The sequence below is a fragment of the Tachyglossus aculeatus genome, chromosome 1, assembly GCF_015852505.1.
Source record: "Tachyglossus aculeatus isolate mTacAcu1 chromosome 1, mTacAcu1.pri, whole genome shotgun sequence".
NCBI lineage: Eukaryota > Metazoa > Chordata > Mammalia > Monotremata > Tachyglossidae > Tachyglossus > Tachyglossus aculeatus.
Genome location: NC_052066.1, coordinates 155,725,866 through 155,744,971, shown reverse-complemented (window position 1 = coordinate 155,744,971; position 19,106 = coordinate 155,725,866). Strand labels below are relative to the sequence as shown.

General features: G+C 43.5%; 1 protein-coding gene across 1 annotated transcript in view; it reads left to right on the top strand.

Moving 5' to 3' along the window:
- The window catches only part of UNC79 (unc-79 homolog, NALCN channel complex subunit), a 172,979-nt gene that overhangs the window by 129,219 nt on the left and 24,654 nt on the right, over positions 1–19,106 (top strand). The window contains exons 39-44 of the mRNA XM_038749857.1: positions 355–467; positions 553–638; positions 6,019–6,192; positions 8,556–8,624; positions 9,702–9,812; positions 11,248–11,352. Coding sequence (XP_038605785.1) covers positions 355–467; positions 553–638; positions 6,019–6,192; positions 8,556–8,624; positions 9,702–9,812; positions 11,248–11,352 — 658 coding nt within the window. The remainder of the gene's footprint in view (positions 1–354; positions 468–552; positions 639–6,018; positions 6,193–8,555; positions 8,625–9,701; positions 9,813–11,247; positions 11,353–19,106) is intronic.

Genomic DNA, 19,106 nt, shown 5'->3' with positions numbered 1-19,106 from the left:
GAACTCCTTAAGCAGTCTCTGACTACAATCTACAAGTCGTGGCTGCCCAGAGTAATTCCTGTTTAGGTTCCCCAAGTCCTTATAATGAAGTTTGTCCCAGGGTTCAGGCAAAAAAAGAGCATTTTTCCTTTGAAAATATGTCTTTTCCCACAAAAATAAAATAAAATAAAAATCCACCAGCCCAGAGTGCCTGTAGCCGACAATACTGTACAGTATTCGTTTTGATTCTTGATAAAATACAAAACAGCAAAGGAGTTAATTCGAGCAATAAAGTAAGAGCATTTCCAGAGTGGGTGGGACACCAAGGTGTTTTGCCTCTCCAACCCAGTCTGCTTTTTCTCATCTGACACTCAGCATGATGATCCCTGGCAATGCGGCGGGGGTGGCCAAACAATTTCTGCGTTGCATTTTCCATCAGCTGGCCCCCAATGGGATCTTCCCCCAGCTGTTCCAGAGCAATATAAAAGGTAATGCTTCAATCCTTAGTATATTTCCACCCCGGTCCATCACTCAGTTACAGCACACTGTCAAATTTGGCTGTTGTATTTCCAGATGGAAGTTTTTTACGGACCTTAGCTACATCTCTAATGGACTTCAGTGAGCTGAGCTCCATAGCTGCCCTGAGCCAGCTGTTAGAGGTACGTTTGCTTTATGATATTTTAAATCTCAGATGGAATATGACTTGCTCCACTAGTAGAGCATTTCTGATAAACTGATTCAAAGTCATCCGGTTCAACACTTCAACCAATTCTCCTGCCCTCAAAATGTTGTAGGGTTTTTTTTTTTTGAGTATTTGTTGAGTGCTTATTATATGTGAAGCATTCTTCTATGCACTGGGCTGGATACAACTAATCAGGTGGGACACAGTCCCTGATCCAGAAGGGCCTCGCAGTTTAAGTAGGAATCAGAAAAGGTATTGAATCTCCATTTTGCAGGTGAGGAAACTGAGGTACAGAGAAGTGAAGTGACTTACTCAAGGTCACACAGCATGGACGTGACAGAGCCAGGATTAGAACTCAGGTCCTCTGGCTCCCAGGCCCATGCTTTTTCCACTAGGCCACACTGCTTCCTGCAAGAACTCTGTCTTAGGCAGATGGCATCACCTCCTCCAGGAGGCCTTCCCAGACTGAGTCCCCTCCTTCCTCTTCCCCTCCTCCCCCTCCCCTTCCCCCGCCTTGCCTCCTTCCCCTCCCCACAGCACCTGTATATATGTATATATGTTTGTACGTATTTATTACTCTATTTTATTTGTACATATTTATTCTATTTATTTTATTCTGTTAATATGTTTTGTTGTCTGTCTCCCCCTTCTAGACTGTGAGCCCACTGTTGGGTAGGGACTGTCTCTATAAGTTGCCAACTTGTACTTCCCAAGCGCTTAGTACAGTGCTCTGCACACAGTAAGTGCTCAATAAATACAAAAATTAAAAAAAATGACCTGGGTCTCACCCTCATCTTCACAGCATATGGCATAGTGGACAGAGCATGGGCCTGGGAACTAGAAGGTGATGGGTTCTAATCTTAGCTCCACCACTTGTCTACTGTGTGACCTTGGGCAAGTCACTTCACTTCTCTGTGCATCAATTACCTCATCTGTAAAATGGGGATTGAGACTGTGAGCCCCATGTGGGACTGTGGTTTGCTTGTATCTACTCCAGCATTTAGTACAATGCTGGCACAAAGTAAGTGCTTAACAAATACCACAATTATTATTATTATTAGCATTTATGTGCATATTTATAAATTTATTTATATAGATGCCTGTCTCCCCTTCTAGACTGTAAGCTCACTGTGGGTAGGGGATATGTCTACCCACTCTGTTGTACTCTCCATGGGCTTAGTAAAGTGCTCTCTGCACAATGTAAGTGCTCAATAAATACCACTGATAGATTAATTCTAGTCCCAGCTCTGTAATTGACCAAGTGTCCTTGGGCAAGTCACTTAACCTCTCTGGGCCTCAGTATTCTCATCTGTGAAACAGGAATAAGATTCCTGCTCTATCTCTTAGACTGTGCTAATCTGATTATCTTCTATCTACCCCAGTGCTTATCACTTAGTAAGGGAAGAGCTCAATGAATACTATCATTGTAGTGTTACCTCATCATGGGCCAACCATCCAAGAATAGATTTAAATCCTTCTTGAGCCTTCTAACATCCCTAGCTTCTCTTTCTGTCTTTTCTGAAGTTACTCTCTCTAGTAGCTCAGTGTGGTCTTATCTCCATGAATTAATCTCAAATCCTTCTTGAATATACTGATGTTTTGCAAATTCCTAGGAAATCTGGTTCAGATGTATTGGTGCATTTTAAAAGGTTCTAAGAAGGTTTTAAAAGGTTCTGAGAAGCAGCATGGCCTAAAGGACAGAGCACGGGCCCAGGAATCAGGAGGACCTGGGTTCTAATTCTGGCTCTGCCTTGTCTGTTGTGACCTTGGCCATGTCACCTAACTTCTCTGTGCCTCAGTTACCGCATATATAAAATGGGGATTAAGAATCTGAGCCCCAAGTGGGACATGGACTGTGTCCAATTGATTAGCTTGTATCTACCCCAGCACTGAGTACAGTGCCTGTCACATAGTAAGGACTTAACAAATGCCATTAAAAAAAAAGCCCTCAAAATAAACCAAAAAAAGATAGAATGACAGAACCCATAGAAAAAGAGATGCATATCCATCAAGGACCGAGCAAGAGAAAATAAGTTTAAATTGCTGCAGGGTCAAAATGCTGAAGCAGTGTTCTGGGAGTTCCATTGCCATATGCTTTTTAAAAAAGGCTAGACATTTTGGTTTACTTATTCATTTGCCAGGAGTCAGGAGGTAGACCAGATGGCTTCTTGTTGTCTCCGTACAATAGCTGTATTTTTTCTATCAGCTTATCCCTGTCTTTCCCTTCCATCAGGCCCCCTCATCCCCTACCATCCAACCCCTCTCCATCCCCTCATCCCCTGCTGTCCAACTTCTCTCTATGCCCTCACGCCATCCTTTCCTCTCTTCCCCCTCCAACCTCCACAGCTTAGTGCAACCTGTGGAATCCTCACTCCATCATGGGAAATTTTCCCTCCATCCTTGACCTGTTCCTCACCTCAGTCACTGCTTCATTGCTCCTTCCTATCATCCCTGAAATCTGGTACTTCCCAAGGGCTTAGTACAGTGCTCTGCACACAGTAAGTGCTCAATAAATACGATTGAATGAATGGTTCTCCCCAGGTGATACAATCTCCTCTGTTGCTCTGTCTAGTGGGGGGCCTTATCTTCTCTAACGCCCCCCAGACTCACTGGGAAAGGTGGGGAAGTTGGTTTCCTATTTGTTCCTCAATGCCATTTTTGCACCAACCCACCTCCTCCATCAGTCTCTTTCCCTTCTTTTGAAACCCATATCATCTACCTCTGCTACCTCTTACCCAGTTACTGGTCATGATTATATAGCAGCTCCCCACACCCCGACTTCACCACCAACTTTCTAAACCATTTTGATGTCTTTCTCACATTCTTTGTTTCTTTCTCTAGCCCTACATAGATCCTTGAGGACTTCAATATTCATGTGGATGTCCCTGAAGACCCTTCCACTCGCTGTTCGCTTCCTCTCACTCCTCAATTCTACTACCTCCTGCTCCACCCCCACCTCACCCACTCACCAACTTGGGCACACACTTGATCTCATCATCTCTAGTCAATGTTCAATCTGTACTCCTTATGAACTCTGAAATTCTTCTATCCAACCACAACTTTCTCACTTTTCTTCTTTCCCACGCACTCCCCACCACATGGCCTAATAGGAAGAGCATGGGCCTGGGAATGAGAGGTTCCAATCCTGACTCCATCACTTGTCTACTGTGTGACCTTGGGCAAGTTGCTTCATTGACACTGACCTCTCCTTGTTCTCTTCCTATCTCTCTGGCAGCACATTCTCAGTCTCTTTTGCAGGTTCCTCCTCTGGGTCCCCTTCTGTTCTCCATCTACACCCACTCTCTTGGAGAACACATTCACAGTGCTCTGTACACAGTAAGCACTCAATAAATACCACTGATTGAATTCACTCCCAGGGCATCAACTTCTATCTCTATGCAGATAATTCCCAAACCTACATCTCCAGCCCTGACCTTTCTCTTTCTCTGCAGTCTCACATTTCCTCCTGCCTTCAAGACATCTCTACTTGGATGTCCTGCCTTCACCTCAAACTTAACAAGTCCAAAACAGAACTCCTTATCTTTCCACCAAAAACACTGTCCTCCCCTTGACTTTCTCATCACTGTAGGCAGCACCACCATTCTTCCTGTCTCACAACCCCATACCTTGATGTTATCCATGATTCCTGTCTCTCATTCAATCCACATGTTCAATCCATCATAAATCCTGTCAGTTCAAGCTTCACAGCGTTGTTAAAATCCACCCTTTTCTCTCTATCCAAACTTCTATGTTAAATAAAGCACTTATCCTATCACTCCTTAGTTACTGTACCAGCCTCCTTGCTGTCCTCCCTGTCTCCTGTCTCCTCACTCCAGTCCATTCTCACTTTGCTTCCCAGACAAATTTTCTACAAAAATTTTCCTACAGAAATTTTCAGGCTATGTTTTCCCACTCCTCAAACACCTCCAGTGGTTGCCCATCCACCTCCACATCAAACAGAAACTCCTTACCATTGGCTTTAAATCTTGTCCCCTCCAACCTCATTGCTCTCCTATTACAACCCAGCCTGCACACTTTGCTCCTTTAATGCCAGTTTACACACTGTGCCTCCATCTCCTCTATTTTGCTGCTGACCTTTCACCCACATCCTGCCTCTAGCCTGGAGTGCCCTTCCTCTTTATATCTGATAGATACTTTCTCTCCCCCACCCTTCAAAGCCTCATTGAAGGCATATCTCCTCCAAGAGACCTTCCCTGGCTAAGCCCTCATTTCCTTTTCTCCTACTCCCTTCTGTGGAACCCTGATTTATTCCCTTTATCAACCCTCCCCCAACCCCATCACCCCATAGTACTTATGAACATATCCCCCCCACCCCATACGAGAAACTCACTGTGGCCAGCGAATGTGTTATATTGTACTCTTTCAAGCAGTTAGTACAGTGCTCTTCACATTGTTAGTGCTCAGTAAATAGGATTGATTGATTGCTCCTTACAGCTGCAGAGTCCTGGAGTCTAAAAGTGGGAAAGGGAGGCCATGGTTTCTTCCCAAGTCTCTCCAGGCTGGATGTTTAAAATAAACGTGAAAGTTGGCATAGGTGGAGGAGAGAAGAAGGAACCATGTAGGTAGGATGGGGTATTTGTTGATGTGGGTTCTGGGAGGAGGTATGTGGGAGCCAAGAAGAAATGGGGAAATTATTTAACAGCCATTGCAGGGAGCAGAGGGGAAGAAAGGAAGAGGGGTACAGAGGAATGGGGGATTGGAGAACCTGGGGGTCAGGGCACAGAGTCATCTCATGGCCAGGAGACTCTTGGGGGAATCAGCACATCTATTTTACTTTTAATAAAATAATAACTGTCACACTGCTGGTAGATTACCTTCCGACACATACAGTGTATTCCTCAAGCAGACAACACTCCGTGACTTACCTGCTTCTCTGAGCTGTCATCTTGCACTGTAAGCTGTCATGTAAAACCCCAGTGATTGACCTTGGCTTGATGGAAAAAGTCCACTTTCTTACTGCTAATATAGTAAAACAAAGAACCCAATGGAAAAGGAGAAGAGAAGTTTGTTGGCCTGGGGAGGTAATCTAGTCGTGAGTGTGTCATAGAAAGCTCAAATGTTAGAAAGTTAATTTTCAAATCTCAGATCAGTTTTTCTAAAGAAATCTGGCTATGGGGTTTAATGGGAATGTCGGGAAAATATTTTTAAGAAAGAAATAATCTGTTCCTTGCTTCTACTTAGTCATCTCTCTCTTTTCCTTCTAATTCATCAGACACTTCCTTTTTTTCCCCCTTATCTTGAATCTATATATGATAAAATGTCTTTGAAAAACCACCTTTGGTCTTTCTATTTTTCCATGTTTCTGCTTTTCTGTTCCTTGCACATTTGTTTCCTAGGGTTTAAATAATAAGAAGAACTTGCCGGCAGGAGGTGCTATGTTACGTTGTTTGGAAAACATTGCTACTTTTATGGAAGCTTTGCCTATGGATTCTCCTAGTAACCTCTGGACCACAATCAGTAACCAGTTTCAGACTTTCTTTACCAAACTGTCTTGTGTTTTACCTCTTAAGGTAAGATATGCTCCCGATTTTGCATTTGACCAATGCAAATTTTCCAAATTTGTTAGATATTATTAAAAGTTGGAGAAGCTACCTAACCTTTGGCAAAGAACACAGGGCTGGGGGTCAGTTGACCTGGGTTCTAGTCCCAGCTCCTCTGCTTTTTCGCTGTGTGACCTATGGCAAGTCACTTAACTTTCTTTTAACTTGTAAAGTGAATATTAAATAGCTGTTTCTCTCCTTTTAGATAAGACACAGTGCCTGTCCCACATAGATCTCACAGTGTATCTTTTATTCATTCATTCAATTGTATTTACTGAGCACTTACTGTATGCAGATCACTCTACTAAGCATTGAGAGAGTACAGTAATAATAGTAATAGTGATGGCATTTATTAAGCGCTTACTACGTGTGAAGCACTGTTCTAAGCGCTGGGGAGGTTACAAGGTGATCAGGTTGTCCCACGTGGGGCTCACAGTCTCAATCCCCATTTTACAGGTGAGGTAACTGAGGCCCAGAGAAGTTAAGTGACTTGCCCAAAATCACACAGCTGACAATTGGCGAAGCCGGGGTTTGAACCCATGACCTCTGACTCCAAAGCCCATGCTCTTCTCCACTGAGCCACGCTGCTTCTCTAGTACAACAATAAACAAACACATTCCCTGCCCACAATGCGCTTACAGTCTAGAGCTCGTCTTGTATCTTAAGTCTTCTATCTACCCCAGTGCTTAGTACAGCGCTTATGAAATGCCACTGTTAATTTTATTACTATAACATCAAAAACCTGAGGCCCAGAATAATAGGGTTAACATGATTCTAAAGGATATGATACAGTTTTGAAGACTTTTTTTAAAATGGCATTTGCTAAGCACTTACTATGTACTGAGCACTGGGGTAGATGCAAGATAATCAAGTTGGACACAGTCCAGGTTCCATATGGGGCTCATAGTTTTAATCCACATTTCATAGTTGAGGTAACTGAGGCATACAAAAGTTAAGTGGCTTGCCCAAGGTCACACAGCAGACAGTGGTGGAACTAGGATTAGAGCCTCTGTCTTCTGACCCCCAGATCCGTGCTCCTTCCACTAGGCCATGCTGCTTCTCAAAGACTTAAAAGATGTGTTACTTATGTGCAGAAAATGAAATGAATTATGTTTATTACTTCATTACCTTTCCTCAAGCTATGCTGAAGTTTAGAGTATAGAGTGCACCTGAGCTCCTAAGATTCATGTATCTCTTTCAGCCCGGGGTCGGGAAAAGATTAAAAAGAAACAATGTTCTCGCAAGGACATTTTTTTAACTTTAGCTCTTTTGAAAAGGCATTTTCTTTTCACGTATCCCTATCATCTAAGGTAATACCATGTACTAGCTATGTACTGTGAAGAATCCCTCATGATAGCAAATGTCTTCCTTGTCTTCTGAAGTTATTTGGCCTAGTGGGTTATGATCAGGATTGAGAAGCAGCATGGCTCAGGGGAAAGAGCCCGGGCTTTGGAGTCAGAGGTCATGGGTTCAAATCCCCGCTCTGCCAATTGTCAGCTGTGTGACTTTGGGCAAGTCACTTAACTTCTCTGGGCCTCAGTTACCTCATCTGTAAAAGGGGGATGAAGACTGTGAGCCCCCCGTGGGACAACCTGATCACCTTGTAACCTCCCCATCGCTTAGAACAGTGCTTTGCACATAGTAAGCACTTAATAAATGCCATTATTATTATTATTATTCAGGCTCCCCTTCCTATATTCTGGGTCCCTATCCCAGTTGGTTCCATTTCCCATCAGCGGCCTTGGGGCAAGCCAAGAAGATAGGACAAAGGGTATCAGTGACTTTTAACATCCTTTATTGATACACTATAAACACCAAGAAGTTAGCATTTTTGACCTAGGTCCCTAGAAAGGGCTACTTGATTTTTTTAAACCTCTGTTCTTGGAAGCACAAGCCCAAATGAGCTAAACAAATGAAATTCCATACTTTTTACAAGAAAGGTAGTTTTAGATTCTATTGGGAATGCTTCTAGGAAGTATCAAGAGTAAGAGACTAGGAAGAAGCATGGTCTAATGGAAAGAGCCTCAGCCTGGGAGTTGGAGGATCTGGATTCTAATACTGTCTCTGCCTCTTGCCTGCTGTGTGGCCTTGGGCAAGTCACTTAACTTCTCTGTTCCTCAGTTCCTTCATCTGCAAAATAGGGATTCAATAGTTGTTCTCCTTCGTACTTAGATTTTTGAGCCCCATGTAGGACCTGATTATCTTATTTCTACCCCAGTGCTTAGTAGAGCACTGGGCACCTAGTTTGTGTTTAACCACAGTTTTTAATTAATTATTAAGAGACATCATAAGAAAGGTATCGACTCATATCTTTCCTTGTCTTTTTCTGCCAGTGTTCTTTAGATTCCAGTTTGAGAATAATGATCTGCCTTCTGAAGATACCTACCACCAGTGCCACAAGGGTATGTTTCTGGCCTATCACAATGAAAGCTGAGCACAGTGGAAATTAGCATTCCACTTTTCATGACTTCTCTTGAATGCTCACCTTCCATCCCCTCCTTTTTCTTCTTCATTCCTTCTCACCCCTCCTCTTCCTCCTTAGTTCTCTCTCCTCCTCTCCCCTGACCCCTGACTGAAAGGAGCCCAAGAACCCGACACATGACAATTTAGTAATAAATGTGATAGTGCAGTAATTCCCAAACCTTGCTTCTTCATGGCCTTATTTTTGGTGCAAGCAGGCATGAGAATGAAGATTTGGGAATTTCTGAAAATACCTGCATAGTGCCATACTTCCTTCCTATGGAGAGTGCTTACCATAGGTGGTCTCTACTGGTCTTAGAAATGGGTCTGAAAGTTGAATTGCACTTCATTCTTCCCTTGATTCAGTTCCATCAAGGCTTCAAGCATCCCAAAGAGCCTTTCACTTACTTGCCCTGTTTCAGTAGCACTTTATGCTAAGTACCTTGTGGAGAGTGATGATTCCACTTGTTTTACTATCTAATTCCCTCGTGAGAGAAGGGTGAGCCAAGAATAGCTTCTCTATATACTGACAGATTCCTATGGGAAATTTTGCTGAAATACTAGGGTATATTTCCTTTACTTTAGCATTGAAAAAGGCATACAACTGACAAGGAGATTTGAGGACACAGCTGGGATCAGTCGTGGGCATCTTATAAATGTACTTGATCACCTAAATTTGGAGACCAGGGTAGAAGAAACTTTTAGAAGAAGAACCTCAAAAACATTAATGTAGGTGGGATTAGAAATTATCTGAGTGGGAATCTCTAAAACAACAAGGGTGATAAACCGTTTCTTCATTTAGTCATTGGCTGAGGATGAAACTCTTTTCTAATAACTTGTAGTACAGCTTATGAACATAGTCAGCACAGCTATTTGGCTGTAAAGAAAATCATCCTGCCTTGTGTCTTCCAAGTTAAAACTAAGGATCCTATTACAACTAAGCATGGTAAGATCTTAGTTCTGTTTACTTTTGCTGAGTGAATCAGCAATTGATTTTCTAAAACCGCATTTCATTGCAGAGTCTGTTGGAGCCATTTTCGAAACTACTCAGCTTTGTCATTCAGAATGCGGTGTTCACTCTTGCCTACCTGGTGGAGCTGTGTGGTTTATGTTACAGAGCTTTCACTAAGGTAAGAATGAATATGTATGTGTCACTGAAAAGAGTTGAAAAGTGAGTAAAAGCCAGTTCAAGTGGGAAAAGATGAAGTTGATGACAAATTTGTGTATGGTTTAACACATCACTCAATTCTATCAATGACTGATTGGTTCCTTTGGAATGCAGGTATACAGCAGAAAGGGAAAGTCTTAATAGGGTCATATGGATATTGATGAGTACAAAAATGATATTTAATGGGCTAGAAAAGAGGAGAGAAAAAAAAAAGACTGAAGCCAAGGGGCTGCTACATGATTTTTCAAGGTCCATTCCAGCACTGTGTTCTGATGACTCTGAGAATAATTTGCATCTTCCCCTTAACAATAATAATAATAATGATGCTATTTGTTAAGCACTTACTATGTGCAAAGCACTGTTCTAAGCACTGGGGAGTCTACAAGGTGATCAGGTTGTCCCACAGAGGGCTCACAGTTTTCATCCCCATTTTACAGATGAGGTAACTGAGGTACAGAGAAGTTAAGTGACTTGCCCAAAGTCACACAGCTGACAGTTGACGGAGCCAGGATTTGAACCCATGACTTCTGACTCCAAAGCCCATGCTCTTTCCACTGAGCCACGCTGCTTTCCTTACAGTCAAAAGTCAAAACATACTGACTTGCCATTTGTAAAAGCCTGTGTATAGCTCCTTAAACCTTACTGTTTGTTCTATCTCCCGAATTTTGGGCCCTTGATTTCCAAGATTCTAATCTGATCTTTTATCATCTACCCTTAATGGTCTTTCTATTGCATTACCTGAAGCCAAGAGAGTTGAATTCCTCCCTCAGAGAAGATAGAAAAGTACTGTTTTCTCTATGCTTGTCGGGTAGTTGTTTGAGGTATTTAACATTATTTTAATGGAGAAGGAATGCAGGAGAAGATTAGAAGATTATGAAAGATCAACATTCTCTCTGTTCTCTAGCCGTTTTTAAAATTCCTTCTCTTTGGCCCCTCTGCCTCTCTCTCTCTCTCTTTCTTCCTCTCTCCCTCTCTCTCCTTGCCATCTCTTTCTCCCTCTTTCCATTTCTCTCTTCCCTCCCTTTTTCTTTCTCTTCCTTTCTTTCTCCCTCTCATTCTCCTCTCCCCCCTCTTCCCCATCCTCTTTCTTAGCTCATTCAAAATGCTTCCTCCTGTCTCAGAACTTCATTCTGTTTGTCCTTTAATAGGCTCCACTTATTTTCCTCATTTAATCATTTCTTGGCTTCTCTTTCAAAATCCTTTGCTCCTGATTACTCTATCCTCTTGTTCTTCTTCCTCTTCACTTTTCTTGTCTCTCTTGCCTTTTGTAAGTGCACCGTCAATCTTTATATCCTTCTTGGGATTTTAACTAACTGTTATTTAACTATTTAGCTAGTAAATTATCTTTTAACTGACTGTTTAGCACTCTCTCTTCCCCCTCATTTTATCTTTTTCAGGAACGGGATAAGTTTTACTTGTCGCGCAGTGTTATCCTTGAACTACTGCAGGCCCTGAAGTTAAAGTCTCCCTTACCAGATACAAACCTACTTCTGTTGGTACAGGTAGAGTATTGGCTCACATATGATAACATGCATGCTTGGAAAAATAAAACATCAAGGGTAGTAGTCTCTGCATAGTCCTCTAGACTGTAAGTTCGTTGGGGGCAGGGAACATGTCCACCAAATCTGTTATAGAGTACTCTCCCAATCACTTAGTACAGTGCTCTGCACTTAGTAATCAATAAATATGATTGATTGATAGGGCTAGTTGTGAGCACTTGGCCTTAAGTTGGCTGTACATTCTTCCTCCTTGCTTAGTAACAAGGATATTCCACCAGTCCTGGATCTATCTTACTAAATGTTTGGCATAATTACGTTTTCCTTCCCTTCCTCTACATGTCTGATTTATATATGAATTTCCCCTTGTCGCCATAGGGAGGTCCACGTGCAGAAGAGATAGATGGGAAAATGGAAGAAGAGGAGTATTGGGCTTCCAATGTGGATATTAGGAACAGTCATTCATTGTCATCATTATCACCCTCACCAGCATTTATTGAGCACCACCAGTTTAAATAGCACTGACCCAGGAGTTTGGGATAATTTGATGATAATAATAATAATAACAATTTTGGTATTTGTTAAGCACTCACCATGTGCCAAGCACCGTTCTAAGCACTGGGGGGAGTTACAAGGTAATCAGGTTGTCCCAGATGGGGCTCACAGTCTTAATCCCCATTTTCCAGATGAGGTAACTGAGGCACAGAGAAGTTAAGTGACTTGCCCAAAGTCACACAGCTGATAATTGGCAGAACCGGTATTAGAACCCATGACCTTTGAGTCCCAAGCCCTCGCTCTTTCCACTGAGCCATGCTGCTTCTCTGATAGAAGTAAGGCTTGGTTCCTTCCGCTGTGAGACATACACTTTGAAGAGGGGAAGCTAGGAGACACAAATGACCAAAATACAGTATATTTAACAATAAGGGCTTGAGAAGAGTAAGAGTAGAGAAGCAGCCTGGCCTAGTGGATACAGCACAGGCCTAGGAGTCAGAAGGACCCGTTTTAATTCCTGTTCCACCACTTGTACGCTGTGTAACCTTGGGCACATCCTTTGACTTCCCTGTGCCTTAGGTACCTCATCTGTAAAAGGGGAATTAAGACTGTGAGCCTCATGCGGGACAGAGACTGTGTCCAACCTGACAACCTCGTATCTACAGTATAGTACCTAGCACATGGTAAGCCCTTAAAAAATACCATTAAAAAAGAAGAGCTTAAATAAGACTGATAAAAATAAGAAATTCAATAGAAAAATGATGAATAAACTAAAAATCAAACAAGTATTGGGGGGCTGAATCTGGGGCAAAGCCAGAAAAGTCAGGAATCAAGGAGGGTCTCTAGGAGGAGGTGGCCTTTGGGAGAGGGAGCGGAGAGGGCTTTTTGAAGAGACACAAGTTTTGATTGTCTCTTTTTATTGTTGTATTGTACTTCCCCAAGTGCTTAGTACAGTGCTCTGCACACCATGAGCACTAAATAAATACATTTGATTAAATGAATGAATGGCAGATTTAAAGGGGAGGGAGTTCCATCCCAGGTGAAAAGTATGAGCAAGGAATTGGAGAAAGGAGACCTTAGGCATGTTATATTAGCTTTGGAGAAGAGAGGGAAGTGGGTGAAAGTACCAAAAAAAATTGTCCTGGGTGCTCATGATGTCATATATGTTACGCCAGATACGTGGCATAACATATATATCAGGCTGTGCCTGATTAATATAGAGGCTAGAGAATGGAAGAGTTGAAAGATAATGAGGAATCAAGGTGGGGAATAATAGTTCTATTTGTTAAATGCTTACTATGTGTCAAGCACTGTTCTAAGTACTGGGAAAGATACAACACAATCGGATCAGACATAATCCCTGCTCCACACATGACTCACAATCTAAGTAGAAAGGAGAGTAGGTATTGAATCCCCATTTTACAGATCATCATCATCATCATCATCAATCGTATTTATTGAGTGCTTACTATGTGCAGAGCACTGTACTAAGCGCTTGGGAAGTACAAATTGGCAACAAATAGAGACAGTCCCTACCCGACAGTGGGCTCACAGTCTAAAAGGGGGAGACAGAGAACAAAACCAAACATACTAACAAAATAAAATAAATAGAATAGATATGCACAAATAAAATAAATAGAGTAAAAAATATGTACAAACATATATACATATATACAGGTGCTGTGGGGAAGGGAAGGAGGTAAGATGGGGGGATGGAGAGGGGGACGAGGGGGAGAGGAAGGAAGGGGCTCAGTCTCCTGGACTGAGGCCTCCTGGAGGAGGTGAGCTCTCAGTAGGGCCTTGAAGGGAGGAAGAGAGCTAGCTTGGCGGATGTGCGGAGGGAAGGAATTCCAGGCCCGGGGGATGACGTGGGCCAGGGGTCGATGGCGGGACAGGCGAGAGTGAGGTACAGTGAGGAGATCAGTGGTGGAGGAGCGGAGGGTGCGGACTGGGCTGTAGAAGGAGAGAAGGGAGGTGAGGTAGGAGGGGGGCGAGGTGATGGAGAGCCTTGAAGCCCAGGGTGAGGAGTTTCTGCCTGATGCGCAGATTGATTGGTAGCCACTGGAGATTTTTGAGGAGGGGAGTGATATGCCCAGAGCGTTTCTGGACAAAGATAATCCGGGCAGCAGCATGAAGTATGGATTGAAGTGGAGAGAGACACGAGGATGGGAGATCAGAGAGAAGGCTGATGCAGTAGTCCAGACGGGATAGGATGAGAGCTTGAATGAGCAGGGTAGCGGTTGGGATGGAGAGGAAAGGGCGGATCTTGGCAATGTTGCGGAGCTGAGACCGGCAGGTTTTGGTGACGGCTTGGATGTGAGGGGTGAATGAGGGAGCGGAGTCGAGGATGACACCAAGGTTGCGGGCTTGTGAGATGGGAAGTATGGTAGTGCCATCAACAGAGATGGGAAAGTCAGGGAGAGGACAAGGTTTGGGAGGGAAGACAAGGAGTTCAGTCTTCGACATTTTGAGCTTTAGGTGGCGGGCAGACATCCAAATGGAGATGTCCTGAAGGCAGGAGGAGATGCGAGCCTGGAGAGAGGGGGAGAGAGCAGGGGCAGAGATGTAGATCTGGGTATCATCAGCGTAAAGATGATAGTTGAAGCCGTGGGAGCGAATGAGGTCACCAAGGGAGTGCGTGTACATCGAGAACAGAAGGGGACCAAGCACTGAACCTTGGGGAACCCTCACAGTGAGAGAATGGGAGGGGGAGGAGGAGCCTGCAAAAGAGACTGAGAAAGAACGACCGGAGAGGTAAGAGGAGAACGAGGAGAGGACGGAGTCTGTGAAGCCAAGGTCAGATAGCGTGTTGAGAAGAAGGGGGTGGTCCACAGTGTCAAAGGCAGCTGAGAGGTCGAGGAGGATTAGGACAGAGTAGGAGCCGTTGGATTTGGCAAGCAGGAGGTCATTGGTGTCCTTTGAGAGGGCAGTTTCCGTGGAATGTAGGGGACGGAAGCCAGACTGGAGGGGGTCGAGGAGAGAGTTGTTGTTGAGGAATTCTAGGCAGCGAGTGTAGACAACTCATTCAAGGAGTTGAGGAAACAGATGAGGAAACTGAGGCACAGAGCAGTTAAGTGACTTGCCCAAAGTCACACAGGAGACACGTGGGCACAGGAGGCTCTCAATAAATATCATTGATGACGGTGATGATGTTGTGTAGCGAGCCAGGGCTCAGTGATGGTGAGGAGGGGGAGTAAATGAGATAGAAACCAGTCAGTGATGAAGGACATTTTTCCCATAATGGAGCTGAGGTTCCACAGTTCACACTCAGAAGGGATTGCATGATGGAATACTGGTGAGGGTTGTGGACAGATCAGATAGGAGCGAGCTGTTGGGGTGAGTTACTAGATGTGATTGGTTTGGGGTAGGAGTTCGAATCTTGTGGTGAAGCCAGAAAGGAGTACTGACCCTTAAGGATTTATGGCTCCTGAACCATAGCCTTCCTCCAGGAGGTAAACTTGCTGCACTTCTGGGTTCTTGGTTTAAAATCAGCATTTCTGCAAAGTAATTTTGTCATTTCATTTGCTAACCTCCCCCAAATGTTTTCCATACTATAAGAACTTCCTCAAATACCAGAGATTTAATTCAAAAGCTGTTCACCTATCTATCTACCTATTCTATTTATAGAAGAGCCTTTTACATTTTCCTTTAACCTATAAGGACACACTGAAGCAGTCAGCTTGAAGCAATGTGACAGGACTTTTGATTGCTGGAAAGTGACAGTAGCAGATACCCAAGCATACAATAATAGAAGATGGGACAGCTCTCTTAAAAATAAAAGTGTCATAAAGACAGGGAAGAAAACCAGCTAAGCTACAGATTCTGTTAATGGTAGCCATAGTGGCTAACTGAAGAACACGCTACCCACAAAGTGTGGCGAGAACTGAAGGCCATCATCTATGTCTTTTTAGTAGCATCTAGTAACTCAGCTGACAGTGCTTTCTTTGAATCCAAAGGACCCTTAGAGTGCAAACACAGTGTCCAAAAGCCACTGAAGAGGAATGGGGGTGTCTGGGGTTCTGGGGCCTATCCCTTGAGAGTGGTTTCAAGCCAATGACATGGCTTGGTGGCTAGAGCACAGGCCCAGGAGTCAGAAGGACCTGGATTCTAATCTCAGCTCTGCCACTTCTCTGCTGTGTGACCTTGGGCAAGTCACTTCACTTCTCTGGGCCTCAGTTATCTGTAAAGTGGGGATGACGACTGTGACCCCTATGGCCTAATGGATAGAGCACGGTCCTGGGAGGCAGGGGGTCATGGGTTCTAATCTTGGCTCCACCACAAGTCTGCTGTAGGACCTTGGGCAAGTCCTTTCACTTCTCTGTGCCTATGTTCCCTCATCCGTAAAATGGGGATTGAGACTGTGAGCCCCAAGTGGGGCAGGGACTGTGTTCAACCCGATTTGCTTGTATCCACCCCAGCGCTTAGTATGGTGCCTGGCACATAGCACTTAACAAATACCACAATTATTATTATTATTATTATTATTATTATTAAGTTGGCATTCCTGAGCATGATTTGCATGTAATGGTTTTTAATTCATCACCCCTATCTCAGCACGTGGGTGACTCAAATAAAACATCAGGACATGGCAACCCAGGACGTTGCAACCCACTGTGCTCGGAGCCAGTTTTAAGTATTTGGCTGCCTTGAGGAGAGAAAATATTAGCCCCCCTCCCCTACGCCACATGGCATCACTACATTATACCTCATGTGATGTAATGAAATACTGTTACATGGAAGCCCCTCCAGCTTCCCCTCTCTCCCCACCTCCAAACTGGTGCACTTCTCTGAGGAACTGGGGGAGTGGGGAGTCCCTGACTGTGTCCCGTACCACAGAGCCATTGGTTTCCCTTCCTAAATCCCTGTTAGCAGAGATGCCACTTTAGTTTCAGGCAAGGGGATGAGAAGGTATATTGCCTTGTGGATAGAGCACGGGCCTGGGAATCAGAGGGACCTGGGTTCTAATCCCAGTTCCACCACATGTCTGTTACGTGACCATGGGCAAGTCACTTAACTTCTCTGTGCCTTAGTTACGTCACCTGTGAAATGGGGATAAGACTGTGAGTCCCATGTGGGACAGGGAGTGTGCCCAATTTAATTTGCTTGTATCTGTCTCAGCGCTTAGTACAGTGCCTGGCACATAGTAAGTGCTTAAAAATACCACAATAATAATTACTATTATTATTATTATCAAGCGGAGACTGGGGGCCTAAGAATTTTCAACCACAGCCAGCCTTTCTCCCAGTGTGCTATTAAACTCACATTTCCGAGAGGCTTTCCCTGACAGCACCCTCATTTCCCCTAGTCCCTCCCTTCTTGGTCGTCTGTGCACTTGGAATCTTTACCCTGTAAGCACTTGGTATTCACCCCTTCATCAGCCCCATAGCACTTATGTACAAATCCATATTTCTTTTTTAATAGTATTTAAGGTTATTATGTGCCAAGCACTGTACAAGTGCTGGGGTAGATACAGGTTAGACACAGTCCATGTACTACATGGGGCTCATCATTGAATTTAAGAGACTACCCCAAGATCACCCAGCAGACAAGTGGTAGAACAAGGATTAGAACCCAGATTCTCAGATTCTCCTGACTCCTAGGCTCATCATTGAAGTTGAGAGTACCCCAAGGTCACCCAGCAGATAAGTGGTAGTGGGTTCTAATCCCACTAGACCATACTGCTTTATGTTAATAATAATAATAATAATAATAATAATGTTGGTATTTGTTAAGCACTTACTATGTGCAAAACACTGTTCTAAGCACTGGGGAGGATACAAGGTGATCAGGTTGTCCCACGTGGGGCTCACAGTCCTAATCCCCATTTTACAGATGAGGTAACTGAGGCACAGAGAAGTTAAGTGGCTTGCCCAAGGTCACACAGCTGACAAATGGCTGAACGGGGATTTGAACCCAAGACCCCTGACTCCCAAGCACATGCTCGTTACACTGAGCCACGCTGTTAATGTCTGCCTCCCCTTCTAGGCCGTAAGCTCTTTTATATTGTATTCTTCCAAGTGCTTAGTACAGTGTTCTGCCCACAATAAACACTTAATAAACACCACTGGTTGATTGAGGCAGTAACCTCGTGTCCTCTCTGTCTGAGGCTGGCTCTGAGTGTAGCTTCACCTTGAACAAGGTTGATCTAAGGGCCGTTAGTTTTGGGAGTCCAAGATTTTGTCCTGTAGCTACTGCTTTGGGCTGTTTTTCATTCAAGTACATTGGGAGACTTTAACCGGCACTTGTCAGATGCAGGGAGTGGAAAGCTGACAGGTAATATTGTGCAGTATTTAAGAAAGCCTAAAAAACTATAATTATTGCATCTCTGTAAAGTATGGAAAAAACAAATTGGTCACAGGAAAGTCGAAATCAAAAAGTTGGCAATATTTCTGAGGCTATTTTGTTGAGGTTTATAGATGAGGTTTCCATTTTTTTTAGTGCAAATTCATATTTCCACCTGCAATTCCTGAAAGAAATGAACGAGTAAGGTAAGTTTGGTTGTAATAATAATGAATGATTCTTATGGTATTTGGTAAGCACTTAGTTTGTGTCAGTCACTTTTCTAAGCATTGAGGTAGATACAAGTTAATCAGGTTGGACACAGTCCCTGTCCCACATCGGGCTCACAGTCTAAGTAGGAGAAGGAACTGGTATTTATGCAGTTCTGCAGTTATGTTATTTTTTGGAATATTTCTTTTAAATTCAGCATATCGAATGATGCATTTTAAAAATATTTTTGGACTCACCCCAAGTTGTGAGCCCGTTGTTGGGTAGGGACCATCTCTATATGTTGCCAACTTGTTCTTCCCAAGCACTTAGTGCAGTGTTCTGCACACAGTAAGTGCTCAATAAATATGATTGAATGAATGAAAGTACTTAGTAAAGTAAAAGTACTTACCTCAAGTACTACTCTAAGCAAAAACAGTCATCAGTTGAATTTTGTACACCCAATTTTCTGGGAATGTGGAAGTTGCAATCTCCTAGAACCCCTCCCTCATTAAGGAAAATTCATATCATAGAACTCACCCGTGTTTGCCATGTGCATCCTCATACCAAATCACTTCTTTGCTGATACCAAATCACTGTATCCAATTAGCCCCACTGTGTCAGAAGAACATTCCCTAGTGCCCTAAAAGCATTCTAGCCAAACATGGAGTGGAAACATAGGTTACAACTGGACAGAGTATAATTATTCTGTAAGCTTTTAAAGAAAAAGATCATTGTTGTCTAAATCTAAGTGCAAAGCTTGAATTCACTCAGTTATATTT